This window comes from Gekko japonicus, unplaced genomic scaffold, assembly GCF_001447785.1.
Source record: "Gekko japonicus isolate JY-2015 unplaced genomic scaffold, Gekko_japonicus_V1.1 scaffold114, whole genome shotgun sequence".
NCBI lineage: Eukaryota > Metazoa > Chordata > Lepidosauria > Squamata > Gekkonidae > Gekko > Gekko japonicus.
In genome coordinates this window covers 410,575-421,958 of record NW_015173125.1, presented here as the reverse complement: position 1 = coordinate 421,958, position 11,384 = coordinate 410,575, and the positions used below count along the sequence as shown (strand labels likewise).

The 11,384-nt window shown below is 43.5% G+C and overlaps 1 protein-coding gene across 3 annotated transcripts in view; it reads left to right on the top strand.

Annotated features, from left to right (window-relative positions):
* PHACTR2 (phosphatase and actin regulator 2) overlaps positions 1–11,384 on the top strand; it is an 89,529-nt gene that overhangs the window by 62,263 nt on the left and 15,882 nt on the right. For 2 of the 3 annotated variants that reach the window (XM_015421998.1, XM_015421996.1), the window contains 3 exons: positions 2,075–2,274; positions 7,619–7,775; positions 9,523–9,578. In XM_015421998.1, coding sequence (XP_015277484.1) covers positions 2,075–2,274; positions 7,619–7,775; positions 9,523–9,578 — 413 coding nt within the window. The remainder of the gene's footprint in view (positions 1–2,074; positions 2,275–7,618; positions 7,776–9,522; positions 9,579–11,384) is intronic. The other variant, XM_015421997.1, reaches the window with a different exon arrangement.

Genomic DNA, 11,384 nt, shown 5'->3' with positions numbered 1-11,384 from the left:
ACTTATGGTCCACCTGTACCCCAAGCACTGCTACTCAGAAGTGTATCCCCCATCCAGTATGCATGTTCCTCATTTTTGTTACCCAGATGTAGAACTTGCCACTTATGCCTGTTAAATCGCATCTTGTTCACATCCGCCCACTTTTCCAGCATGTTCAGATCTCGTTGAATTCTATCTCTATCTTCTGGTGCGTTCACTGCTCTTCTCAATTTGGTGTCATCTGGAAATCTAATGAGTAGCCCCTCTACACCCTCATCCAGATCACTTATAAAAATATTGAAAAGTACCAGGCCCAGAACCAAGCCCTGTGGCACCCCACTGGACATCTCCCGCCATTCAGATGAAATGCCATTGACAACTACTCTTTGAGTACAGTTCTCCTACCAGTTCCCTATCCACCTAACTATCCTAGAGTCCGGTCCACAGTTTTCTAGTTTACCCATCAGAACATCATGGGGAACCCTGTCAAAAGCTTTACTGAAATCCAGGTAAACAACATCAACAGCATTCCCTCGATCCAGTAAGCTTGTCACTAGACCAAAAAAGGAAATGAGGTTGGTCTGGCAGGACCTGTTGGGGACAAACCCAGGCTGACTTCCCCGGATCACCAAGTTGTCCTTGAGATGCTCGCAGATCGGTCTCTTTAAAATCTGCTCCAGTATGTTCCCTGGGACAGAGGTCAGGCTGACTGGCCTGTATTTTCCTGGGTCATCCCTCCTCCCTTTTTTGAAAATTGGATTAACATCTGCCCTCCTTCAGTCTCGTGGCACATCTCCCACCCTCCAAGATGTCTGGAAGATGAAGGACAAAGCCTCTGCAAGCTCTCTAGAAAGTTCTTTGAGCACTGTTGGGTGCATACCATCTGGCCCAGGGGATTTGTACTCATTCAGTGCAGCTAGGTGCTTCTCAACTACCTCTCTGTCCATGTCAACTAGTAGCCCAGATGCTGTGCCTTGCCTACTACCATCTCTAGATGAGCCTGTTCTCTTTTTCAGGGGGGAAACTGAGGCAAAATAGGCATTAAGCCTTTCTGCTTTCTCTCTGTCCTCTGTCAAGGTTTCTACATTTTTACCCAACAATGGGCCCATCGACTCTTTTATCTTATGTTTGCTCCTCACATATCTAAAGAAGATTTTCTTGATGTAGTGAGCCCCCCTGGCCAGCTTTAGCTCACTGTGAGCTTTGGCCTCTGTGATGGCTAACCTACAGTGCATAGAAACCGGCAGATACTCTTGTTTAGAGGTATGTCGCCTCCATTTCTTGAACATTTCCTTTTTCTCCCTTAGCACATCATGCAGTTCTCTGTTCATCGACATTGGCTTCTTGGATCCCCTACCACATTTCTTTCTTGTTGGAATAGCGATGGCTTGAGCTTGCAAGAGCTCTTGTTTCGGGTGAGCCCACCCTTCACTTGTTCCCTTCCAGCAGTCTTGCCCATGGACTGATTCTCATCATGCCCCTGAGTTTCTTAAATTCTTCCCTACTGAAATCTAACATACATGTGTGGCTATGAGTGTCATTCGCCCCCACAGCAAAAGGAATTCTAGCAGGACATGGTCACTTCCCCCTAAGGTCCCCACCACCTTGCTTGACGCCTTTGGGGTCATGCTGTAACGCTCTGAGGAGAACTTTTGCACATGGAATTGTAAAACATAAAGAACCCTGCCATTAGTGCTGTTATTAGTATTTGGGAGAACATATGCTGAAGAAGTGTTGTGGTAGTCCTCAACCAGTTTACTACTTGGGGAATAACCATAATTTCTTTCTCAAGTAAGTAAGCATTCATCAAAACTCTTCTCATCCGTGACTGAATATAGCATAAGGAATGTCTTATATTTGATCGCCTTTTTTCTTTTTGTTTTTTTTCTGTACAAATGACTTGATTTCTAGTGTTTATTTTCCATGTATTATTTTATGTACTGATAGTTTTTGTAAGGATAAGACAGCCTGAAAAAGTGCCTCTCATCCGCATACTTGGTTATCATGTGTAAGCAGCCTCATTACCGTTTTTCAGTAGCGTTTGCACTGATGCTACAGTTTGTTTGTTTGTTTTTTTAAAAAAATGGGTCTGCAGTTCTGTTACCAATGAAGACCACGAAAAAGTGAGCCCTAGCCCAGAAAGTCCTGAGTTGACAGATGACTCTTCTGAAGCCTTGAACACTCCAGAGAGGGAAAGCAGCAAAGAGAATCACACCAGTGACTCAGATTCAGATGGGCCGATACTCTACACAGATGATGACGATGAAGAAGACGACGATGATGCAGGTAGTACAAGTAAGTTGCCCATTTGCCACTTTTGCAATGGAAAAGGACAACTTGTAGTGCTGAGCATGAAAGTGATAAAAGGGTTGGAACACTTTCCCTATGAGGAAAGGTTAAGGCGCTTAGGGCTCTTTAGCTTGGCGAAACGACGACTGAGGGGTGACATGATCGAGGTTTATAAGATTATGCATGGGAAAGAGCAGGTAAAGAAAGAGGTACTTTTCTCCCTTTCTCACAATACAAGAACTCGTGGGCACTCCATGAAACTGCAGAGCGGTCGGGTTAGAACGGATAAAAGGAAGTACTTCTTCACCCAAAGAGTGATTAACACATGGAATTCACTGCCACAGGAAGTGGTGGGTGCTACAAGCATGGACGGCTTCAAAAGGGAATTAGATAAGCATATGGAGCAGAGGTCCATCAGTGGCTATTAGCCACAAGGTATAGATAGGGGCTCTGGGGCAAGTGATGCTCTGTCTTCTTGGTGCTTGGGGGGGGGTCAACAGTGGGAGGGCTTCTAATGTCCTGGCCCCACTGGTGGACCTCCTGATGGCACTAGTATTTCTGGCCACTGTGTGATACAGAGTGTTGGACTGGATGGGCCTTTGGCCTGATCCAACATTGGCATCTCTTATGTTCTTATGTTCTTTGTCAAAGGAAAAAACAAACTTTGTTTTGGGACCCTCCAGCCAGTATTTGGCAATCTGGTGGATCTTTAAATAGGACAGTTAAACCACATAACCTTGTAAGACTTTTTTTTTAAGTATCCATACTTCCTTCTGATTAATTTAGAATGTACCCTGGAGTCACTGCTGTACTCTATTTAGAAGATTTATATGAAGGAAAATTACAGCCTAGTTAGTTTGGTTGGTAGAGCATTCCACATGCTTTTGAAACAGCTGATATTTTCTATAAAGGACGCTGTGTATCTCAAGACTAACAGTGCTTCTGCATCTCTTTGGCTTGTTGTTGCCATGCCACTAATTGATAGGAATAAGAGTGGTGGACTGTAATCTGGAGAACTGGGTTTGATTCCCCACTCCTCCACATGAAGCCAGCTGGGTGACCTTGGGCCAGTCACGGCTCTCTCAGAGATCTCTCACCCCCGCTTACCTCACAGGGTGTTTGTTGTGGGGAGAGGAAAGGAAGGTGATTGTAAGCCACACTGAGACGCCTTCAGGTAGTAAAGAGCAGGGTATAAAACCAACTCTTCTTCTTCTGTCACTTTTAGCCAGCCCTTTTCCAATGAACCCTTGGTGTCTTAAATAGATACCTTTAAAATATATTTAGGTATTAATTAGAATCAAGTCCAACCACAAATCAGAATCAGTGACAGGCCCTCTCTACCAACCTCACAGCTCCTTATGATTTTCAGGGGATCACATTTATTTTGAACTGTAAACCATCCTCGTGGTCACATAACATTCTTAGGGTAGCAAGTGTAAAGGCTTTGGGTTTGCTGTCATGAGCTAAGTTTTGTGGTGAACAAGAAGAGCAAAGGGACCACAGAAGTTGGAGTTGTATGTAAATAACATAGAAGATTGATTGATTGATAGGTTGATGTTAAAGAACAGATCAGCCACACAGGTCTCCAGACAGTCAGAGGAGAAACCTAGCTGAGGCATAAACTTTTAAGGTAGTTATGGCTTTAGAGTGTGGTGTGATTTCTATTTAAGGCTTGCAGGGAGAAACAGACCTTTTGACTAGCCACAAGGTTGGATCCTTTCACATACACAGGATTCCACCCAGATCAGCCTGCACTTTCCCAAGAGTCAGACTAAATGATGCAGGGTCTGACTAAAGGGTACAAGATCACCAGAGACAGACCTAACAATGAGGTACTCTATGCTCTTCCAGAGGTAGAGTTAAATCACGCAGCAATGCTGTCACACTACCAGGCAGAGGTACCCATCAAACTGCTCTCTTGCTGAGGCACACCCAGACAATCACTGTACTCACCCTGAGGCAAAGACTTAACTAAGACTGTCTCTGTGCTTCCCTCTAACATTCCAACCCCCTCTGAAAAAAGAGAGAAGAAGAGATTAGATTTATACCCCACCCTTCACTCAGAGTCTCAAAGCGGTTTACAATCTCCTTTTCCTTCCCTTCCTCAAAACAGACACCCTATGAGGTAGGTGGGGCTGAGAGAGCTCTTTGAGAACTGTTTGTGAGAAAACAGCTCTGAAAAAACTTGTAACTAACCCAAGGTCACACCAGCAGGTGCATTTGGAGGAGTGGAGAATCAAACTTGGTTCTCCCAGATTAGAGTCCGTGCTCCTAACCACTACACCAAACTGGCTGATTGGATGCTGGAGCAGCACTCCCATAGGCTCAAGGATGAAACAGTTGAGTGGCTGTTTTTCCCTTCAGGGGCAAGACAGCCTCCTGTCCATCACACAGTCACACAATCAATTCAGCCATGAGCTGGAACAGCTTTACAAAATAGTTCTGTTTGACATTGGCTCCAGAAATTCAGCAAAGTAAATGCCTTTGTAATATGCTTCAGAAGGGTATTACATCACGTGGGGACAACCACAGAGAAAGCCTAACAATGGCTAGTGGCTGTCCTTGCCTGCTTACAACAAGAAAAAGCTAGTGAAGTTGGGTTTAAGGAACAGAGCTGCCACACAGGTGCCCAGTGGAAGAGATGGTGCCCAGATTAGTTCAGAGGTGGATGTAGTCTCAGTGTAGTTCTTGCCATTAATCTCAAGGTTGCAGTCGTGTTCAAAGCCTTTAATGATTCATGGCCAGGAAATATTTAGATTCAAGTTCAGAGGACAATTGTATTGTTCAGACACAATGGACTTAGTTGTTCATTTTCACCATGGCTCAAGTATTATACCAGCCCTGGAACACAGAGAAGATATTGGGTACACTTGTCACTTTGGTTTTGCTACCTCTCTTTCAAGTGCAGGATGTAGAATTCAGTCTTACATTTGACACTATAAAGTCTTAGCATGAGGTTGTCTCTGTATTTCCATCAGATGAAACATAAACTAGGCAGAGACCTTGGAGCTTGTTCATTCTTCATGCCGGAAGACGCAAGGCTGTGTCCTGCTTGAGGCTGAGGTCCAAGAATCAAGGCAGGAATCAAGTTATGGCAGCTGGAGCCAACAGTGTAGCATATGGATGTGGTTCCAGCAAAGGCCGAAGGTGAAATGAGCCCTTTCAGGAAGGTGGAGATAACAGGCCCCTCCCCTCCAGGAACAGATTGCCAGTAGTTAAAAGTACCATACCTGGTTATGGCGGTGAGTACTGTGATGGGGCTGAGGTGATTCAGGGATTTAAGACGCTTGAGAGGTAGGTGGATGAGAGACTTCTGGTTCAGCGGCAGGTTCGGGGTGGAGGGTTCAGGATCCAAGTCTGAATTGGAAGGGCTATATCCCAGGGTGAGCAGGCTGGCTCAGAGTCATGGGGCTCCCCCTGCATATCAAAGGAGGTTCTTGGAGGTGTTTCAGCTGCCTCCTTCTGTGGTGGTGTTAGCTGCCTAGCTGCCTCCTCTTCGGAGTCTTCAGCCCCTTTGCCTTATGAGTAGGGGTCTGTACTCTGGTCCCTGACAGTCTGAGGGCAGCTTGTTATACTACTTTTTTATACTTGGAAATCTGATGCCCAAGTAAAAAACAGGTCTTTTGTGCATAGATGGACATTTCATGATTTTTTTTTCCCTTTGAAAATATTCTCTGCAAGGAACCTGAGTCTTTTTCTGGTTACTGCTTGTAAGTATTTTGAAAGGAAAAGGCTATGAAATATACACAGGTGTATCCCTTGTGGCTTATGTAGGATGCATTTATGTTATAATCTGGTATTAGAAGCCAAGCCTGAAATGTATCTTAAGAAGCAGGCCTGAAAGACTGCCCATGTTACAAAAGTAAGGAAGGTTATTATCCTTACACTGAGCATTACTTGTGTGTCTGTATTGCAAAACAAGGAGATGTATCCTTTCCTGGCCTCTGTGCCCTAGGGCTGGTATAGAAGCAATGGAGCAACTGGTCTAATACTACCTGTAGCACTGGCATAACTGAAGGGTGTGGAGGGGTTTTGTGTGTTTTGCCTTCGTGTAATGTGCAGAAATTCCATTCCAGAATGCTTTGTAATTGAATCTTCCCAAATGTATTTCTGATACAGAAAATCAGATTGCTACCGGAAGAAATGTACGTTTATAGCTAGATAATGCTAGGTTACTGGGTTCACTGGTGTTGAAAGGGTGATGTATAGTACAAGTTGCAATAGTTTATGTACACCACTGCCATTACTGCTGCAGCAGAACAGCACTGTTAGCAAAGTTACGCCAACATATCAAGTATAGATAATAGTGGTAGAGTGGGAATATAACTACAACTGTATACATCTAACCTCTTATTTTCTTACCTAACAAAGGCTTAGATCCTAGCGCTTCCTTGCTTCCTTCAATTTCCACGATGTGCCCTCTGTTGTGGAGGTGGTGCTCTGTTGCAGAGTACACACCTCCCTCATTAGCTGCTTTGTGTTCGGCATCTTGCATTGAGCACAGAGTGCTTAACACCAGAGGAACTGCGGAAACGGGAGAAAGGGTTAGGATCCAAGCCAGAATATGTCTCATCATCATCATGATTATTATTATTATGGCTGGTGTTTGTATTAACTGTGGGGTTGGGTATTATAAGTTTCCATGGACTGCAATGCATCTCATTAAGGTCTTACTCTCCAGCACTGGGAGTCTTGTTGGGGAGGACGTGACCACACAATGCCAAGAGTAGCAAGCAGGGTTTGCTCTCACAAGGCTCTCCAAATAAGCACTTTGTTTTTTTCTAGAGGTGTTTAATGATAAGCATTTATTTATACGGGAGAAGTTAAAAAGGAGTTTTGAGAAACATCATTGGGTTGGAGGATGAACAACTGGGAATCAAATCACCATACATCACTCCAGAATCAAATCTGCTCCTGTCTCCGTAGCCCTGCCTCTTCATCTCCACATGCCCAGCTGGATTAGTTTGTGTATCTAAAGTTCCCTACTCACAAAAGAAAAAGATTTGGATGTATATCACATACTAAAGCAGGGGTTATATCCCAGATTGTTTCATTAGGCATCAGGAAATCTTGTGATCTTTCTTCCTGTAACCAGCTACCAGGTTGTTCTTTTCTAAGTTATTCAAACTCTTTTGTTGACATGAAATGGGTTGAAACTATTCTGCTTCTGATATTAATTAAAATTCCTCTGTTGAAAGGGACAAAAAGGTAGAAAGGGGTTCATGTGTTGCATCTAAAGGCCCTCGCTGGGAACTGGAATGTGAAACCTGAACATAAAGGAATAAAATCTCCCTCTTTCATAAGCCTTCTTCCTCTCCCTTGTCCCCTTCTTCCCCATTCCTGCCTCCAGGCTCGTTAGCAAGTAAAATCCGTCGTAGGGATACTCTTGCAATCAAACTTGGCAACCGACCATCAAAAAAAGAACTGGAAGACAAAAACATCTTGCCGAGAAATTCTGAAGAGGAGAGGCAGGAAATCAGACAGCAGATCGGCACAAAGCTAGTGAGGTATCTAGGTGTAACCTGAGCAAGTTTGGGAAGTGGGTAAAGAATGAAAGGTAGGCATATGGGGTCTGGCATAAGGCGTTGTTTCCCAGTTTTTGGAGCTGAAGGTGCATCCTAACAGCACAAAAGGAAAACCACCTACAATGTTAGAGTTGGATCTGGCTGACTTTCTGCTTTTAATAAAATAGAAGGGACTCACTGATTATTTTGATTCTAACAATTAGACCACTCGATCATGATCACTGTCTAGTCCCGCTCCCTCACTCCTTTCCTAGAGCAATCGTGTCCTTTTTCAGATTTTGAAGATGAATAATTTTAACTGCACAAAATTCAAGTAGCGCCTTAGAGACCAACAACATTTTCTAGGGTATAAGAGTTTGTGAGCTGAAGCTCACTTCATTTTAACTGTAGGGTCTTCAGATTTTATTCTGTTACATGACAAGCACTGGTTCGCTAGAAAAGTGTGAACATCAGACATACTACTGAATAATTTCTTTGGTTGAATCAAAACTTCCGTTGACTTGCTCAACTTTGATGTTACTTATGGAGTTGCTTGATAATTAAAGAACATTTTACCTTGAGTATATGGTTTGTCTGTTCTTACAACAGAAATCTGGCTTTTTAAATTATTCACTTCCTAAATAGGTCCCCTTCACTACATTTACTGAGCCCATTAAATAGTGAGTTTTCCACTGTAAATGAATGGATTACTCACTCTATTTCAGTTAAGTCAGATGCTGATATTTGTTCTTTTTATTTTCTTTTTAAAGTTTGCACAGTTTTACTGGGTTATAAACAGGCATGTTATTGATGTATACAAAAGCAGATTTATAGTTGCATATATGAAGTTGTGAAAAGGTAATACAGTTTTCCTCAGTTCAGCACCAAAGTTAGTATGCACAACTGTTAACTGAAAATGGGCATTTGAAAGTTTGTTTGTTTGAGCCTCCTCCCACCGTGGTGTGGCCTTCCTACCCTCCATCATCCCAGTTTGGGTCAGGAGTATTCCCCCACAGGCCTCAGAGTGGGAAAGACAGGGGGTTCTGCCGCCTGGGTTCTCATCCTTCCCAGGACTAGCTCTCTCAGGTGCCTCTGTGGCTCAGTCCTCCTTCCTCCCTGGCCTATTCAGAGGAGTTCCTTTTTAAATGACCCCTGAACCACCCCTCTGGTCCTGGGCCCAGTCCTGCCTAGTTTCTGTCCTTTCCCAAGGAGATTAAAGGTGGAGGGGCCAGACCCCACCTCCTCTGGGGCCAGCCATCCCCTTACAGCTCCCTTACTGGCCTGCCATGGGCCACTGAGTTGTGACCCTCCCCCACTTCCACCTTTGGCTCACTTGTGGCCATCTCTGGCGAGCTCCCTCTCCTCTGTGAACTGCTGCCAGACTGGCCAGATCATTCTCCTGCTCACCTGGCCCTGCTGCCATTTGTGGCTGTGGTGGGCCCTAGCAAGGCCTCTCAGCATGATTTCCGGCGGGCTGTACCAGCGGCCTGGCTGGAGTGTTCCTGGCCCCATTCTCCACAGATGGCGCCTCCTGCCTCCTCTAGTTTGTCCCCAGGGCTGCCACTGTTTCCTTGTTCTGCTCCTCCCAATAAGCGTTCAGGGCCCAGGTGCTGTGTCTCAGCAAGGAATGGGCTGGGGCTAGTCTGGGCCAGGGTGTGGCCCTGGACAGTTTGAAAATCAGGCCCCTCTTGACTAGATGAAACCTTGCGATTTTATGCTCTGAATGCTTTTGTTTGTCTGTTTTTTGTAGGAGGCTTAGCCAGAGGCCTACTTCTGAAGAATTAGAACAAAGAAATATCCTGAAGCGTAAGCATTTTAATTTGTAACTGAGAAAAATATGGTTTTTTTTAATAAGGCAAGTAATAAGCTTACATTATGAGAATAATCACACTTGAGTAGTTTCTTAATACACTGATTATATTGTTTAATGTTCACTGTTAATAAAGCAAAGGTGCAATAGGCCAAAGTATTTCCTGTTACTTTGCTGTGTCTAAATCAACACTCTCTTGAATGCAGTCAGCTTTTCATTGTCTCTTGGGTGCTTGGTTCTTTCATGCAAAGGTATTGTAAGAAACATACAGGAAGTGTTTCTGTTTTTGTTTTGTTTCACTGGAGGCACTTGGAAACTGCAGGATCATACCAACAACACCTTGAAGTTTAGGCCAAGGAATTTTGGCTACTTTGGAGACTCATCTAGAATTCTGAAGGACAGCAGATGAAAGTGGACAGTTTATAATAGTATCCTGCACAGTGGCTTGAATAATGTTTTGTGACCACAGCATGCTTCTCATGCAGGGACTCTACAGGATTGCATTATAATAAGGTGGTTAAATGTCTGTATTCCTTTACAGGGAGTTTAGTTAGCAGTCATTGTGCATTTAGAAGATGACAGCTATGGAGACTTAGTGTCTGTGGAGTTTACCCTTTTGCCAAAACTGGCTTTTTAGAAACCTTGGTGAAGCTTATTGTACCAGCTGTGAAATATTAACCATTATCTTCAAATGTAAAACAAGCAGACTTTCGACAACATTCCAGTATCCTAGAGCACTGTTTGTCTTTCCTTTTTCATTTCTCTAGCAAGCATTCAAAGTAATCTAAACATAACTAATCCCCACAGGGACATGATGGAAAATTTAGCTTTACGCTCCTTGATTATATTAGACTACAACACTGCATAGTCTTTATGAGACAAATGGACAGATACAAAATCCTGTCAATTTTAATTAATTGAAATGTACCTTTGTATAAAATGCCATCACTATTTTTTCCAAAGCTACTATATGAAAAAGTTACAAGTCATAGGGCCAAACTGCCATGGAGGGTGAGTGAGTTCATGATATCTGGGTTGAAGTGTTCTCTCAGGGCAGTGGCTGCACGTGTAACTTGCAACTCAGTCTGCACCTGCTACATCATTACCCAGCCTGTTTGCAACATCTTTGTGTATTTCAGGGTGACCGGAAAAGAGTTCACAGGAAGAAAGCCCACATGGGGGGGAAAGCCCACACGGAAAAATACCATGTAAAATGCCTAGGGATGTCAAGTCCCTCCGGGGGGTGGAGAAACCCCCGCCTGGGAGGCCCGTTCCCCGCCGCCACCAGATCAGGCCCCCGGGGGGAACCCCACCCCCAAAGCACGTCACACAGAAGTGACGCAAGCACGTCGGGGACATTGGGGGCGGGGCCACAATACCCGAGGGAAAACTATGGTTTTCCCTCGGATGATTGTGGCCCCGCCAATGTTTATTGAAGAATGTATCACTCTTTAAAGCTTACATTTTTATTTTTATTTTTATTTGTAATTAGTGTATTGGTTTGAATGTTTAACTGTTCTTATGACCTTTATGTACATTTTCATTGTTATATTTGGTTTATTGTTTTAATTCTACCAATAAAATGTTAATGACAAAGGTTGACAAATGGAAATTAATAAATTTAAAGTATTTAATTTTATTTAAAAATATTTCTATATAGAGTTTAATTTCTTTTGTTATTGTTTTTCCTTCTTAATAAAGTTTGTTGATAACAAAAGTGGCACTTTTATTTCCTATATTTCCCCTTCCAAGCCTTTACACGCAAGAGCATTAAAGCCCTCTTCATACATGCCACTTTTGTA